Source organism: Ochotona curzoniae, unplaced genomic scaffold (assembly GCF_017591425.1).
Source record: "Ochotona curzoniae isolate NIBS_2020 unplaced genomic scaffold, NIBS_Ocur_1.0 contig_3819, whole genome shotgun sequence".
Classification (NCBI taxonomy): Eukaryota; Metazoa; Chordata; class Mammalia; order Lagomorpha; family Ochotonidae; genus Ochotona; species Ochotona curzoniae.
In genome coordinates, this window is record NW_024466004.1 from 10,591,501 (window position 1) to 10,608,891 (window position 17,391).

Below are 17,391 nucleotides of genomic sequence, written 5' to 3' on the forward strand. Positions count from 1 at the left end.
CTTCCTCTCTGTCTCTCCTCTCTGTATATCTGCCTTTCCAATAAAAAAAATAATAAAAATAAATCTTTAAAAAAAAAAAGTACTTGTGGCCCTATCCCCCATGTGGAAGATCTAGAGTTCCTGGTTAGTTTCAGCCTGGTACATTCTGGTTGCTATGAGCTTTTGATAAGAAAAAAAGCTCTCTGTTTTTCTCTCTTCCTTCAAATAAATAATGTTTTTTTTTTCTTGCAAAATTATAAAAAAAAAAATCAAAAGCATCCTTTTTCTTCTTAGCTGGTGTCCTGGAGATCAATTTGGGTGATTCATCCTATTATGTGTCGCCTCAGCCTCCTTTATCCTGTGGAACTCATGTGTTAAGTGAGGACTGAGCTGTGTGCTGCCCTGTTATGCCTCCCGGGGGAGGCCAGCCATGTTTAACTATGGTATGGGCCTCAGTCTTTGAATCACCTCCAACATCACTTTTTTAGAACACTGACGCCTGGGCCTCACCTCAGCCTCCTAAATCTGACTGGCTGGGGCACGGTCTGGACAGGTGTATGTGAAGATTTACAGGCATTTTCACATACTGAACACTTACAACTACTGGCCGCACCACCCTATACTTCAGGCGCTACAATAATTTTAACTCAGAAAGTCTTCTCAGGCCAGTAGAGCTATGTCTTTTCACTAAGAAGGTTTCATTTTCATTACATCAACAGACTATCTCATTTATCTTAAAGAATTTCACGACTAGAATCAAGACAGTCACTAAAGGAAAAGGTGGTTTCTTAATGCAGTTGTCAACCAGGGAACTGGCCAGGATATGTCCCCCATAGTTGGAGCTAAACTATCAAAAAAAAAAAAAAAAAAAACCCAGCAATATCAGACATAACAAATCATGGGAGGAAAACCCTCCCACCCACGTACCCTGTCTTCAGAAAGCTCATACTCAATCACTTGCTTCTTCAGTATTTTCAGTCCCTCCATGCTTGTGAAAAGACAGCAGAGGATGGCCTCTAACAGCTTTGTTTTTTAAAAAGTATAGATTTATTTTTACTTGAAAGGTGGAGTTACAGAGAGAAGGAGAGACAGAGGGAAAGATGTTCTGTACACTGGCTCACTCGCTGAATGGCCACAACAGCCAGAGTTGAGCTGACCCAAAGCCTGGAGCCAGGAGCCAGGAACTTCTAGATCTCCCATCTCGATGCAGGGCTCCAAAGGATTAGCTCCTTTGGATAGCCCTTAGCTCCTTTGGATTAGCTTCAAAGGATAGCCCTTTCTGCCTTCCCAGCCCAAAAGCAGGGAACATAATCAGAATGATCTTGAATTCAGTTCTTAGAATGAACTGAATCAGCCAGATTTTGAACCAATGTTCAAATGAGATGCCAGTGCCATAGGCAGAAGTTTAGCCTAGTATGGCACAGTGCTGGCCCCTAATAATTGTAATAGAAACCAGATACTGAGAGCCTGCCATAGCTTCTCTATAATTCATATACATAACAAAATAAATGTGTGTGTTTGTGTGCATTTGTGTGCATTTGTGTGTTTGTGTGTATTTTCTATGAGAGCATTTATGACTATGCAGTGTTGAAAGGTTGCAGGGGCGAAGATGGGTAAGTTTAGACCTAGACTACAGAACCTTCTTTCTCATCCAAGGGTCACTGCTTTAGGGACTTTTCAATTGAGCCTGAGAAATTCTCCCCCTCCCTAGACCCCAGTGATAGAAAGAAGAATGATGCCCCGAAATAAGGTCTCTATGGAGCTAGAAGGGGAGACCAGAGCAGTGCCCCCAAGGGCCTTGACATACCCTAACCAAGGCACCAGAAACCTTGGGGGAGAAGTTAGGTGGGAGCTCCTGAGTTGAGGGAGCAACTGATAGGCGGAACCTGCTTCCCTTGAGCTTGAAGAACCCAAAAATGACCTTGGGATCCATACTCCCCTTGTGGTCAGGCCATCCATATTATTTCAGAAAGTGGCCTCAAATTACTGGGGTGACAGCCCAGTCATATCCAGTGATGGCTGCCCTATGTCCCAGCTGCCGTTGGTCTGCACTTGGCTCCAGCAAAGAGACAGTAACAGACAGACTGCGCACCTGACTTCAGGTACCTATCAGGGGAGGAAGAGCTAACGGTTTCACTTTCACCGGTTTGACTTCAAGAGAATTGCAAAAAGGCTCACATAATCCTTGCTTCTGCCCCTGCCCCCTAGCTCATTCAGTGACCTACCTATGTCCTGCTTTTATTAGCTTGGCAATAAAACCGTAGCCCAGAGAAGTCACACAGTCTGTCCAGCACACACAACGAGTTAACCATGACCTGACACCCAAAGTCTCTGCACCCCCTTCCTCCTGCACCCACAGACATGGGCCTAGCACCCGGCAAACAAATCAGAACCACGAATGAAAAGTTTTTGACCAGCTGTTTAATTGCTGGACTCTTCACCCCAGCTGGAGATAGTTACAAAACCAGCGAAACCACACAACTGAGCAGGGAGGCAGGAGCAGACTGAACAGTCAATAACCTCACCACCTGCAGACCTGCAACCATCAAACCCACCCTGCCACAGCACCCAAGATGTGCTTCAACACTGACAGTCCACGGGTGCGATACCCAAAAGAGAAGCACTCACTGCCATACTGTATGTGAATGTATTTATTGGATGATTGGCCACATATGGAGCTCCAAATATGGAGTTCAATGTGAAGGAAAGAACTTCAACACACTAAATGAGTTGTGTTTCAATGAGCTACACAAGGTGACCATGTCAACCAGGACAGCTCAGGGCCACACAGGGAACATCACAAGGTTAGATTCTGTCTGCCCTGAAAGTCAGATGATCACATCATGGGTCACCATGACTTGACTGTGTCTGGCATCAATGCCAGAGCCTTTCAGGTCACTCAGGAAATGAAATGACGAGTCCTTTCCATCAGACAGTCAGCAGGGACTCTGCTTTATTTCTCCTACACTGAACTGATGATTGTTAGGTTAACCCCGGGCGCTGATTGTTCTGGAGTTCTGTGGATAGGGCTGACTAGTCTGTCAGCATTTGTTAACTGAGCATTAATGGGCTCCATCCTCTCTATCAACAACGCTCCTGACCATGATGTCCCTAGAAACTCTAGGCATTAACCCACAGTGGCAAGGCCACCCAGTTCAGTGGTGGCAGAGGCTGCCTGCTGCTGGACACATCTCTTATTATGACTTGGTGGTTCTCTACCAGACTACATGTTGGAGTTCCATGGCAGTGGGAGACACGGGGATGAAAGTACTGATTATGGATCCTACACAGGAGAGGCTGATATTACTGGCCTGGGGAGAATCCTGAGGTTGGGAGTTTTAATGCCACACTAAAGGATTATGGTATGGAGCCATGTCTGAGAACTACTAGTTTCTTTTGAAACCCAAGTGCCCATCCCTAGGGAGATATTTGTAGCACATCTGCTGGTCACAGTCACTTCATTCTCGTGGCTTTCTATCTTGGGGAGTAGAGGCAGGACTGGGGTGCAAGAGGCAACCCAAGTGGGAGTAACGCCTCGCTTGAACGTACTCAGCACAGCCTGAGTTTGTCTTTCCACAGTACTTTCTGCTTTGCTTTGACTTCTTTGCTCTTTCTTTCTTTCAATAAACCATACTCACTGCCATTGGCTGTTCTATCAACTTTTGTCCTCCATTTGTGATCAAAGTCTAAGCTACAGATGAGCTCACATATTCTCAAAATAGCTCCACCTGTGAGGAAAGAGTCAGGCTTTTGTTCTCTAAGGCAAATCAGGGACAAGTGGATCCTGCAAGGTTCATCATCAAAGCCAATGTGTTTATAGCCATTTTCACTTTGCAAAGGGTTTTCACCTGTGGCTTGTAGTGGCCTCATCACAAGTCTGGTGACAGTGCTTTCATAGCCACAGTGAATACATGTTCCTATTTGCTCCAGACATGGGAGTATTTCCAAAAGTTCACAGAAAATGAACCTAAAAGCATGTTTTAGTGAAAGCTTTTTAAAGTCCGTTCATAGTTTTTTGTTTTCCATAATGCACATTTTCCATTAACTTTTTGAAGATCGGCTCATAAGCCTAGGTTACACTTGTTAGGCCAGAGCAAGTGTTGGTAGCATCCTCTTTTGCTCTCATGAACATCCTGGCTTGGACAAAACTCTTGTTTGAAGAGGAGCTGTTGAGGAACAAAGAAGTGAAATAGTTCATGAAGTTCTTTTAGCTCTTTTGAGGTGGCAACACAACTTGAACTCCACCCTGTGTTCCAAACCTCTGCCCCACCTACACATGCTATGAAACATCAGAATCAGAGCAGATCTGATTGAACGTTCTTAGAACAAATGAAGAACACATGGGGAGACAACCTCTTGAATGTTCTCTGGAAGGGGAGGACTTGGGGGGCTTAGCAGGGATGAGCACATGAGAAAGGACCAATAAATTATAAGTATTCATCACGCTGCATGGCACAGGAGGGCCTTGCTAGGCCAAATTAATTATGAAATCTGATTAATGGGAGCCTGGAAAAGAGCATGCAATTCAGGGCCTACACTACTGGCTCTGAATGTTATATGCTGCCTGGCTCTGAGCACTTCATATGCCCTCTCTGAACACAGGTGTTGTTGCCCAGCCACAAAGTGGGATACATCAGCATCCTTGTTTCTCCGGGCTGTTCCGAGGAAAGCAGCTCACCAAGTGTACTGACAGCATAGACTCGAAAGGTCCCTGTGAATTTCTGTTTTGACTGTTGTTGTTTGTTTGTTTTCATCACTGAACCAATCCCTGTAAGCAAGAGCACTGAGGACTGAGAGGGATAAGGCATTTGAATGTGCTTCCAAAGTCCTATCACACTGCCATTAGTGACAAAGATGACTATTACCAGTAGCAATGATAACAGACAAAGTCTATTATTAATCCTTGGGAAAGAATCTCACGCCCTTGGAATTCTAGGTGATCAAAGTGTAGAATGGCAGAGCCTGAATGGCAGAGCCCGTGGACAGGCAGGGTTGGGTGATTCTTTCAAAGGAGTGTTGAAAATGGCCAACATCATGACTCTGGGCAGTGCCTGCATTGCCTGGACAGTGGCATGGAAACCAAGCCTAGCCTCGTAGCTAGCGCCTGAGCTACCTGACACCGTGAACAGAAGGCTTTTCTTCTTATGGGAATCCTATAGCTTCGAGAACCCTCCAACACTGGAAATCTGATTCTATAAATCAGGACATTGCTTCCCTAAAAGCACACAGTTCAAAGTCAGGGCAGTGTCTTTCACAGTATTTTCAAGTCTTTGATTGTCCCTGTAAATAACAATGAACTAGTAGCTCAAGATGTGTGGGGTGGGGAATCTAAACTGCTTTCTTGTCTGCTTTTTCTGGCCCCTCTCCTCCGCCCCACCCTTCCATCAGTCTGATTTTTGCTGGCCACAAAGGCCTGCCTTGATCTCATGAATTCTTTTCTTTCTAGAACAGATGACCACAAAGGGATTTTCGAATTCTTTGGGGCACGGGAAAACTGTGCAGTGAGCTTTGGCTAAAAACGAAGAGAAGTCGCCAAAGCTGCCAACCTGAAATGTCAAAGGTACAGGTAGAATGGGTCTCCATACCTAGTAATGGAGCAAAGGGCTCCTTCGCTTCTGAAAAACAATTTGTGTTTCAAGCATCCCTTGGGAACCTGACACCTTGAAAGCACTACTGGGGAATCTGAGTAAGCCCTAGAATAGCTTTCTTCAAGGACAGCAGCAAGACTCATCGCTTTGTTAAAGTTCTCCCTATTCACTTTCTTTTCACTCTCCAGCAAGGCAAGCCTGGACATGGAGGGTCAGAGCATCCCTACATGGCCCCACACTGTCTAGGCTTGCCCTGGGTCTGCCAGGGAACACAGGAAGTTTATGGGAGGGAGGGGTCTCAGAGAGCTAAAGGGCACGCATTCAGGCTGAACACAGCAGCATTACTGAATGGCAGGTGTAATGCTGAACTACACACGTGAAGACTCCAAAACTCTGCAGAATCGGCAAACCTTTGTGATAGGCTGGGAGAGAGGAGGTAAAACCGGTACCAGGGATAAAGTAAAACGATCTTATTTGTATTTTCAGAAGATACAGAGGACCAAAAGAGAATTTCATGAAGATGCTAGACTTTTTTTTTTAAAGTCTTCATTAATTAACACGAGATAGGGATCATTTGGGCAAAATAACCTCTTTCCCTGTCCACACAAGGACTTTTGCCTTCAACAAGAGGATTCCTGGCAGGCACTAAGAATACCTTTCTTCTCCACTTCCTCCATATTTACAGGGAAACTACATTTGAAGGGTTTCGTGTCCTCCCCACTCCACCCACTCAGTGAAAAGCCTTGGCTCTCACACAGCCTGCAGCCTCCCCTCCCCCAGGTCCTCACGATCTTTCTTGCTGCCACAGAGGCAGGTCCCTAGAGGCCTCAGGTTTCCCTGCTTGTGCCGTTTGCCGAGCGCTGATCAAATGTTTCTCATTACACAGGCGTGCACGGGGAACTCCGCCTCTGCCTCCGAGTTCTTTCCCCTGCAGGTAGCAAAAGAGGTGCTCCCTGCAGCTTGGATGTCGGGCTATGTCAGCCCAAGGAGCAAGGCCCCTTAAGGTGCACTTTTGTCCTTCATCCCAGGCGGTGCCAGACTGACTGGGGAGAGTTTCTTTCTCAACGCTTCGCATTTTCTGGAATTACCTGCACAGGCGTCATGACGACCAAATTACAACGTCGGGGCATGGATCGTTTGTTTTCTGGCTTTCTGCTTTGTTTGTTTTCTGGCTTTTCTGTTTTTGACTCTGCCTGCCGCAAAGCTAGAAAACCCCTGTGGCTGTGTTTATTTAGGTAACTCTGAGTCAAAGAGGGAAGAGGATTTCAAGAAACGTCAAGTTTCTTTTTCTTTTCTTTCTCGTCAAAGACAATTAGACCAATGTTCCCTTCCCTCTGACTCCATTCACCGATCCCACCCAGCTCCTGCCGTTTCCTGCACCCCTAGAAGTCCTACGACACCAGCAAAGTCTCACGCGCGCAGCGCTCTTGACCCCAGCGACGATCCCAAGTCCCGCTTACAGGTTTGACAACTCGTGGGACCAACTCTCCCAGCAGTCCACCACCTGTCAGAGTGTACGCCACTCCAGGCTGTCCAGGAACCCCGAAACGACGCACTGGTCCCCAGAAAGCCTTCCCCACTCCCCACTGCGAGCGGCAGGGCCCTGGGCGGTCCTCCCCGGGGAGGGTTCCGCGTCTCCAGTGCGATCTGCGCCGGGCACGTGAGTCCAGCCGTAGCTGCAGGTGCAGCGGCGCCCGGGCACTCGACCTACCTTCACAAAGAGCTCAATCTCCGGGTCCCTGTCGTCCCCGTTAGCCGTCGCCGAGTTCATGGTGCCGTGGGCGCCCGGGGCCACCGTCCCGGGCCGGGGAGGCGCCACCTCTGCGGCGCGGGGGCCAGCACTATGAGCTCCTGCCCGCTGGTGCGGCTCCCCTGCAAGGCTGGTGCTTAAAAAAATATATATAGATCTATTTTTTTTCTAAACCATCTATTTCTCAAACTGAGGCAGCGTTGTCCCAGGTGCTCTCAGGAACAGGAGAGGCAGGGGGTAAGATGAGGGGAAGGAGCTTAAGAAATGACAACAGGTCCCAGGAGCAACAAGTGCCGAGCTGGGCTGCCGGGAGGTGTCACAGGATCCGCCACTGTCAGCGATCCCGCTGCCGCCAACGCGCCCAAAATAGCCCGTGGCCGCGGGGCGGGGTCAGTCCGGGCGGGGACTGCGTGGGGACACCCCGCTTGCTTTGGCCTCGGTCAGGCCCCGGCCCACGCCTCGCGACCCGGCAGAGTGAGAGGCGTGGACAGAGCTGGCCAGGGCAGCGCCACCACGCCCAGGATGGCGTCTTGGGTGACACTGGAGTGGAGAGAAGGGAGGGGAGGGGAGAGAAGGGAAGAGGTGAGAAGAGAGGAGAGAGGACTGGGGAGGGGAGAGGGAGGAGAGAGGATTGGGGAGGGGAGAGGGGAATAGAGAGAAGTGGGGGAGGAGAGGAGAGAAGGAGGAGGGAAAGGGAGGAAGGAGAGAAGGATTTTAATACTGATGTTTAGTGAAATCTAAGTTCTTCGGAGTTACTCCTTTAGGGGTCCCACTTGGAGAGGTTCGGTGTTCTGGTGGGGGATGGAGAGCCATCAGAAGGAAGGGCCTCTAGGAGACACAGGGCCGGTACCACCCTCCAGCTAACCAAATAGTAGGGCACAGACAGGGACAGACAAGTGGGGCAACACACTGCCTGGAAGGTTTGGCAGGGAAGTTGAAGATTTTGCTTTTCAACCTGTAGGTCACCCTCCCACCTTTTCCTTTTTTTTTTTTTTTAAGCTTTTGCTTTGTTCACTTCGTTTATTTCCATTCTTATTTCATTTCTGTTTTTCCCCCCTCATTTTTTAGGAGAAGTATAATGCACATTAAAAAAAAAGCATGTGTCACAGTGGTAGAGTTCCATGAATGATGACAGTGTGAGCCCACCTCTGGAGCCACCACTACACCAACACAAGTTTCTCCTCCTTTTCTGCTGCCTGATTGCCTCTCCTCCACCAGGGTGACCAGTTCCAGACTTGTGATAGCATGCGGTAGGTTTGCCTGGAGCTGGTATTTGCCTGGAGCTTCTTGTGCTCAAAATCATATTTGTGAGGTTCATGCATTCTGCAGTGCATGGCTGCGACCCCCCGATTCTCATTGCCACAGGGCATGTATCTGTGCTCCTGATGGGTATTTTCCAAGTTTCCAGTGATTGGTAACCATGGGTAGTTCAGCTAGGTCTCTCTTTAGTTGGAACCGTGGAGATATTTTTCTTGGAGATATCCATGAAAGTGGAACTGCTGAATCACAGACTATGCGATGGCATAACTTAGTAAACACTGCAGCTAGTTTTGCAAAGAGGTTATACCATTATACATTCTCATTCCATAATTAATTAATTAATTAATTAATAATTAAAATACTTACTAAGTCTTCTTCACCTGAATTTTGGTCAACTTCTCATCTTTGCCTTGCGTTTTCCTGAGTTGCATTGGTTTTCCTAACTTACTGATATATATATATATTCACACCTTTCTAAGTGGAAGAAAAGGAATTACTTCAAAAGAAAATGATAGTATTTATTATGTGCTAGCAAAATTCCTCAACATTTCATGTATCTTAACTTATTTAATCTTTGCCAATAGTGTTATAATTCCAGTTTCACAAGTGGGGAAGCAGACAGGGAGGATTTCAGCAGCTTGCCCTGGTCATCCTGCTAGGACTTGGTGAGGTCAGGGTTTGAATGCAGAGACAGATTCTGTGCTGTCAACCCACCCCGACCCCCTGCTAACTACTTAAACTTAATGCACATGTGTCTGAGTCACCTTGGAGACCCAAACATATAGTCCTGTTTCACGTGTCTCCACAAGAAGGCAAAATGAGGGCAGCCTCACGAACTGGCCAATGTGAGTTCTAGCTGGCAGAAAGAGACTATCTAAACCACGATTGATGTAGAGTGAAAGAAAGGCTTCACAAATCTAAAGGCACATGAGTGGAACTTTCCTGAACAGTCATAGGCTGGACAGACAGCAAAGAGGCCAAAATACTTTGACCACCCTTTATGGCAAGCTACTTGTCTACACATTCTAAATGTCTGCTTCTCACCCCAGAGAAAAGCCACCAAGCCCAACTTGCAACCCTCTTAGTACACAACAGCTTAATCAAAATGAGGCTTAATTGCCCTGCTCCCCCTTGGTTTCAGGCTTACATCACCAAGCCTTTGGATAAACAGTCACCTTCAAAGCGGAGGCACTTTCTGAGCTGATGACTGTGTACTCTAGGGAAGGATCAAGGTTGCAGACGGAGCAGGAGCTTTCACTGCGTGATGTATCATAGACTCATCCTTCCCTTGCACTGGCATGTGCACAATATTTTAGTAGCAATGTGGCCAAATAAAATTATGCGCATGAAATGCCTCTGAGGGGTTTATTTAAAATGATCATTTTCTTGGCAATATCTAAACAATGTGCACTATAAACTCTTTTTGCTTCATCCCAAATCTTGCAGGATTAGTTTTCATTGTCTCTTCTCCAAATGCCTACTGTTTATGTAATATGGAATAGTTTCCTTTTAATCGCAATTTCTAGAAAATGCCTCCCCTTTGGACATTCCTGTTGCAATTACACATCTGTAATGTTGATATTGTAAACTTCCAAGTTACTAAAAAAGCAAAAACAAAAATCCTCTAAGGGTTAGCTTTAGCTATCAACTCTTTCTCTGCACAGTTCTAGATTTTACTTTCTGTTGTGCTAAGGTAGAAGCTCATTTTTACACTCTTTAATATTCCAGTACAGTTAGTTAGAATCAATTTGAGCTTCATTCAGAGAGACACTGCACTTCTAATTTCAGCCCTTAGTCATAAAAATGGTGCAAGATTTAGATATATCTTTTTCCAGGAAAGCAATTAAAAAGCATTTGTGCTGCTTTCTTTGGCAGCACATAGTAAACTAAATCCATAAAGTGATGATTAGCATGGGCTTAATAAGAGGATGACATGCACATTTGTGCAACACTGGTGTTTTTATATGGCTGTGGAAAAGAAAACATATGGCATGCATGATAGAATTTTCAATATTTTTTATTAAAAATGACAACTGAAACATAAGCAGCAAGAATTGTAAGGTTTATATACTTTCTTTGAAGAGATAAAATATTAACTATAAGTACATCTGGGGCCTGCACTGTGGGGTAGCAAGGCAATCCTCTACCTATAGCACAAGCATCCTTTATCAGTACCAGTTCTTGTCCGAGTTGCTCCATTTCCAATCCGGCTCTTTGCTTGTGTCCTGGGAAAGCAGCAGAGCATGACTCAAGGACCTGGACCTCTGAACCCATTGGGAAGAGACTCTAAGCTTCTGGCTTCTGATCACATCTGTTCTGCCAGTTGCAGCCATTTGTGGAGTGAACCAGCAGAAAGATCTCTGTCTTTCCTTCTCTCATTTTAAAATCTGCCTTTCAAATAAAAATAAATAAATTTGAAAAAATTAAAAATGAAAGAATCAATGCCCCAAGAAGATGCAACAAGCTTGAAAGTATAACAGCACAGCCTCAGTAAGTGAAACAAAACTTCACGAAACTTAAAGGAAAAAGAAGGATGCACATTTGCAGTTATGGACTTCTCTCAGTAACTAGGAGCTCAAGGAGACCAAAATGTGAGAAAAAAATTAAGCAATGCTATTATTCAAATTTATCCAATTAAATTTTATGGAATATACCAACCAGACAACAGTGTAATATGTGATTTTTAAAGTATGCACGGAACCTTTTTTCAGAAAAAGAGACCACATTCTGTGTCACAGAAGAAATCTTATAAAATTTAAAAGAACAAAATCATATGAAGCGCTCTTCTTTGGCATAATTTAATCTATTAGTTCAATCACTAAAAGCTATCTAGAAAACTAAATATATTTGGAAATTAAACACCATCCTTTAAGATACTCGCTGATCAACAAGGAAGTCTCAAGGATGGTAAGAAAAAGCATATGGGGCTGGTGCTGTGGCACAGTGGGATAAACTACTACTTGTGATGTGAGCACCCATGTGAGCACTGGTTTGAGTCCCAGTTGCTCCACTTTCATCCAGCTTCCTGCTAAGGTGCCTGGGAAAGCAGCAGAGGAATGTAAGAGTGCTTGAGTCCCTGCTACTCTGAGTGGCTTCTGGCTTTGGTCTCATTTAGCCATGGGTGTTGTGGTCATTTCGGGAGTGAAACAGTTGATACAAGATTTCTTTATCCCTTTCTCACTTTATAATTTTGTCTCTTTCAAATAAATGAAAATAACTCCTAAGGGTAAAAAAAAAAGCAGAAAAGACTAAACATCCCAAACCAACAATTTAAGGTTTCATCTTAAGAAAGTAGGACATAGAACAGCTTCAAAAGCTTGAGGTAAGCAGAAAGAATACAATAATAAATATGAGATGGAAATGTATGAAAATGAAAAGAAGATAAAACAGAAAAAAATTAATGAAGGTGGAAGCTAGTCTTTGTCAAAGGCCACTAAAATTGGAAAACCAGAATGTATCAAGATAAAGAAAAAAGAGAAGCTATCTGACCAATATAAGGTGTGAAGGCAATCATAACAAACTCCATAGAAATAAAAAAATGATAAAAGAACACCACAACCAATTCTCCATTTTCATGGACTACTTAGATGAAATGGACCAAATTGAAAAAGAGAAATTAACAAAAATCTCTCAAGAAGAAGTAGATTATCTTTAGTAGTCCTATATGCACGAAAGACACTGAACTCACAGCTAAAACCCTCTAAAGACAAAAACCCCAGGCCAAGGTGAATGATGTCTATCACACACTTAAGGAAGAATAACACGGCTCTATACAAGTTTTTCCAAAGATGAGAAAAGGAGGATGCAGAGATTTTGTTACTAGGATTGGTAAGAAATTTTCACAACTTGTAAAACAGCAGAAACAATCTATGGTATGTCTATACAAAGGGCTAACCTGTGCACTTATGAGAGTGTCACATGCTGGCAGGAATAAAGAACAACTGGAACTGTCACACAGCATCGGCAGAAACAGAAAACTGTGCTGTTATTCCAGACAGCAGTCTGGCAATTTCATATAAAGTCAAACCTAGACTTATAAGCCAGCCCTCTTCCTGTCTCTTGGGTATTACTCCAGGGAAATGAAACTGTGACTTCATGTAAAAATCTGTGCATGAAGGCTTGTAGCATCACCATTTATTATTATCTTAAACTGGACACAATGCAAACTGCTGTGCGTCTGTACTAAGGCACACCACTTAACAGGAAAATGGAATGTGTTATTAATAGGTGCAAAACGTAGATAAATCTTGAATGCATGATGCTAAGTGAGGGAAGCCAGGGTTCTCAAAAGGTTACATCCTGCATGCTTTTCTTTATGTGACATTCTGGAAAGGGAAAATCTGTCAGTATGCAGACATGGTGACTACCAGGGTTTGCCATAGGAGTGGAATTGACAACCAAAGGGCAACAAAAATAAATTTTATTTTATTATTTTATTTTATCTTTTCCGGGTAATAGCACTGTTTAGTGTGTTCTCTAAGGTACTGGTTACACAAATCTTTCAGAATGTGTTAAAATACGCAGAAACTACATAATAAAAGGTGAATTTTCTATGTGTAAGCTTAAAATCCAATCAAAATACTTATAATGTCAAAGCAAGTAAAACTACCAGTGTATTTCCATATTCCCTTTCCATGCATCCTTTGTTTCAAGTCTCTAGCATCAAATCTCATTTAATCATGCATATCAGAAACATAAAACATCTCTTTTTCCTGGGACCTAGTGCTCCTAATTTTAGGCAATCAATAAAATAGAAAAAATCTCAACTGAAATAAAAACTAAAACACACGATATACACACATTGAGACTGAAAAAAATGCATGCGTATATGTGGGAATTAAACTATATTGTTTCACTCTTACCTTCCTATGGAGACTCTTACAGGTAGCTGTGGAGGAACCAGTTATATATTGATGGAGAGGAGCAAGAGGGTGTAGACAGAGGAAGAAGAATCTTGCATGTGGTCACAGAGTGGGCTGTGGAGGGGGTGCATTCATTTGCTAGTTCAATTCTTTTATAAGTTAGTATGCCCAAGGGCAGGTCCAATATTTTTAGTGATCTTTGAGCCCATAGAAGTCTCCTAGAAAAGGGAGAGGCCTGGGAGTCGGCTGGATGGAAGCCTTCCCATCTTTGTCAAGATAGACATGAGGAGATGGACTCACTGCCCACTCCTTCAGTGTTTTGAGGTAAATCTTCTATGTGACAAATACTGCCTCTGTTTTCGCTAGAGTCCTCTGAGCACATGCACTGTGCATGTCACCTTCTCATGATGGCTGTCTTAGCTCCTGCATTATTCCTTCACAGCTTGAGTGAAGTCTTTCCCACGAAAGTGGAAGCTCCTGTGGACAGGAGTCCAGATTTGTGTTTCTTTGCATGACTCACAGAACATAATGTCCCCGAGCTGTCTACTTTTAATCAAGATGATAAGCTGCCAAATACATAATTATTGACAGAATCAACCAATTATCTGGCATGCCTTCATTTAGACTTCTGCACTTACATCAGTGAAACAGACCTTACAGTGTGTAGTGCTTTTTTTCCCAACTAAGTTTCCAATTTTGAAATGAAACAGAAAAAATATGTAATTATAATAGTTAACATTTGCTAAGAACATGTCATGTGCTGGAACTTTGGATCCTTATTAGCTCATTTAATCTCTATGACATCAAATAAGACAGTGTTACCTACCACACAAACAAGCAAAAACATGAAGGGGCTAGGTAATGGTTCAATGGTATTATAAAAGTCAGAGCTGGCATCCTAACCCGGGCATCTCATGGTCAAACTGCATACTATCATACTTTATTGTATATGTGAGATGGAGTTTGGGAAGGTTTACGTGGCGGGGGGGGGATGGTCCGACAGATTTTAAAAACTGCTTCATTGAATTGGTGAAACGAAGGAATCATGACTCTTGGATAACAAATGCATGGTTTGGGGATTCAGAAATCCTCATTTATGCCATATTAAGAGACAACTAGAGATGAACTGGGAAAAAATCCATAAGAGATCAAGAGTTGGTACACAAAAAATTTCAAAAAATCTGAAGCCTTAGGAAAAGGGACAGGAGGAAAGCGACCGAGGCTATGCTCTGTTGCATCATCATGCGTTTTTGGCAGGATTTACTGCCCGAGTGAATGCCCTCATTTCATAGCCAAGGTTCTACTTTAGCTCTTGCAAGATCATATAAAAATACAGCCATTACACAAATACATTCTAAAAAAAATTTTGAAAGCTGTCCAAGACAAATGCATGTAACACTTGTTTTTAACAACCTTGACTGGTTGAGTAGTGCCACTCTGATCCACACATTTTATGTTCCTTTGGCCAATAGGCTTATCATGCCAATTGACCAGAAATGGGCTTCAATGATTCAAAAAATGGCATGGTATAAAGGAATGTGAAAGTTGTGGAAACAACAAGTTGAGGAGCATTGGGAAAAGAAGCCACCATTGACACTGGAGAAAGTGGAATACATAATGTTTGGAGCACATGGTGATGCAGCAAGCTAATCCTCTAGCCACAGCCCCTGCACTAATGTAGGAGACCCAGAAGATGCTCCTGGACCCTGGCTTTGGATCATCTCAGCTCTGGCTCTTGTGGACATTTGGGGAGTGAACCAGCAGTTGAAAGACCTCTCTGTCTCTCTTGCTTTCTCTCTAGAATATGCCTTTTAAATAAAAACAAATCGGTGTTTAAAAAAGAGAATACAGAATGTGTGACAGTATTGGGCAAAAGCTCATGAGCAAGCAGATTGAAGTTCCAAACACAGAAGGAAACAGTTTAATGATTGACAACTGGAATCCACTAACCTTTTGGTAACAGTTCTCCAAATATTCCTCAGCAATCTACTCTGCTTTCACAACTCATTGGTTTTCAGCAGAATTTCAGGAGTGGCCAGGTGACTAATGTTGGCCAATCAGAGAATGCCAACCCGTGATGACAATGACTGATCCAAAATGAATGCACTACTCACTCGGATCCATTGAGATTCAGTCCCAAGATACTTGTCAGAAATGAGTTTGAGAAACCATTTTCCCTTGTGCTAGACTTACAGAGGAGCTAGGATTTGAATCTACCACAAGGAAGCAGAGTTGGACTGAGAGTAAGGCCAACGGGGGAAACTCAGGACCTGCATGTGGGGAGAGCAGTCCAGCCTCTGAGGTTTGTGTGAGTGACTGGATCTCCTGGCCCCAGAAATTTGACAACTCTAGAATCCTTAGTCCTCATGATCAGTAGAGTCCATTTGTGGTTCAGACCATTTTAAGCTAGGCTTGCTTAAAAGCTAGTACTTTCTAAAAAAAAAGATTTGTTTTCTTTATTCTAGTATTTTGAATTGAAAATCTATCTTTACATCAGTTAGACTCTGAATTGGATAAAGAAATCTATTGCCAAGATATGCTCTATATGAAAGAAAAAAGACCTCAGGGCATTTATAAGGTAGATATCAGTAAAAAAAAAAAAAAGAAAGTAATGATCATTTTAAAAATAGAGTCCATATCTAGAGGTACATAAACTATTATTTTCAAAGTTCCAAATCTTCATAAAACATTATGTGGCCTATCATAGGCTCTTGATCCAAGATACAAAATAAAAAAAATATGTCCATAAATTGCCAAAATTCCAAGGAAAGATTAGGTGTTAAATTCAAGGCAATTATTGATAGTTAAATATAAAAGTATTCAAAGTCAAAAACAATGTCTCCATCAATCGATTTTTATTGAATAAGGGAATATTTTATAGTATAGTTAAAAGGACACTAGACATAGCTAATAGCTCTGAATTCAGGAATTTCTAGCCCCACCGTCCAGTCAACTGACTTATTTGAGTTTTAGTTGCTATATCTGTAAAACAGGGTTAACTCTCATCCCTGAAGTTTGTGTCAAGTTCAAGCGATGTTATTGGTTAACACCCATACTGCACCCAACACAATGACTGCCCCATAAACAAAGAACAAGGAGGTCATTCTTGCCCTCCCCCACCAGGCCTGATCCAGAGCATTTCACAAGTAACATCTCATTTAATCACCCACAGCAACCCAGAAATGAGGTTGTTACTGTGGTGAGTATATTGTACAGATGAAGAAGGTGATGAGTGCAGGTCAATGGGTTACAAACTCAGGCGCCAGGATTTAAATCCAGGTCTATTGGATATCCATTTTTAATTACCTTAGTGCAGAAACACAAATTCCCTATTATTTTTATCAAATTGTTTACATGATAAAACAGTTGCTAAAACAGCTGAACTGAAGGCTGAAGACTAGTTACGGGACTGTTGTTTAGAAAAGTGCTCCCAGATTGAGAATTGGATGCAAGATAACCTTCACCTTAACTGACTGCTTCCTCACCACAGCATGAGCTCTTTGACTTACTTCAGACCTTATTCCTGAAAGACCTAGAGTCTAACTGAGAAAATTGCAAAGTGCCTTCTTGGAGATGATAGAATTGATCTAACTTGAAGTATTAGTATTATTTAAAAAGCAATCTCTCTTAGGATTCTAGGAACATGTCTGGGTTTAAGTATATTTCCTTGTTGGATTTCAAAGAAACAAGAATAAAATATATGCTCTTACCTCTTCATAGTGAGCCAGGAATAGAGGGGATTTATTTCTGCAACACCTTGATCCATGGTTCTCTTTCATTTATATTCAGGGAGGTAGTTTGATTCTATTTTGTCATATAATTTGCTCAACGATGCCATCTTTTATGATGTGCAAGGCAGATTGTTTCTACCCCTCAAAAGCTTGGTGGACAGAAGAGCATAGGGTATTAGCTGGAGTTACTTCAATTTCCCTCTTCCCAGGGGAAAGCAGAA

At 43.1% G+C, this 17,391-nt stretch overlaps 1 protein-coding gene and 1 long non-coding RNA gene across 3 annotated transcripts in view; one reads left to right on the forward strand and one right to left on the reverse strand.

The window, feature by feature from the left end:
• Positions 1–17,391, reverse strand: part of CLIC5 (chloride intracellular channel 5) — a 147,425-nt gene that overhangs the window by 89,672 nt on the left and 40,362 nt on the right. The window contains exon 1 of one of the 2 annotated variants that reach the window (XM_040983492.1): positions 7,279–7,726. The exons of the other annotated variant lie outside the window; for it this stretch is intronic. Coding sequence (XP_040839426.1) covers positions 7,279–7,338 — 60 coding nt within the window. The 5' untranslated portion in view covers positions 7,339–7,726. Of the gene's footprint in view, positions 1–7,278; positions 7,727–17,391 lie in introns of those variants that run through there. 2 annotated transcript variants of the gene reach the window in all.
• On the forward strand, positions 7,885–9,893 carry LOC121158627. Its single transcript, XR_005884204.1, has 3 exons — positions 7,885–7,899; positions 8,389–8,567; positions 9,719–9,893. It is a non-coding gene; the product is annotated as an uncharacterized LOC121158627 (long non-coding RNA).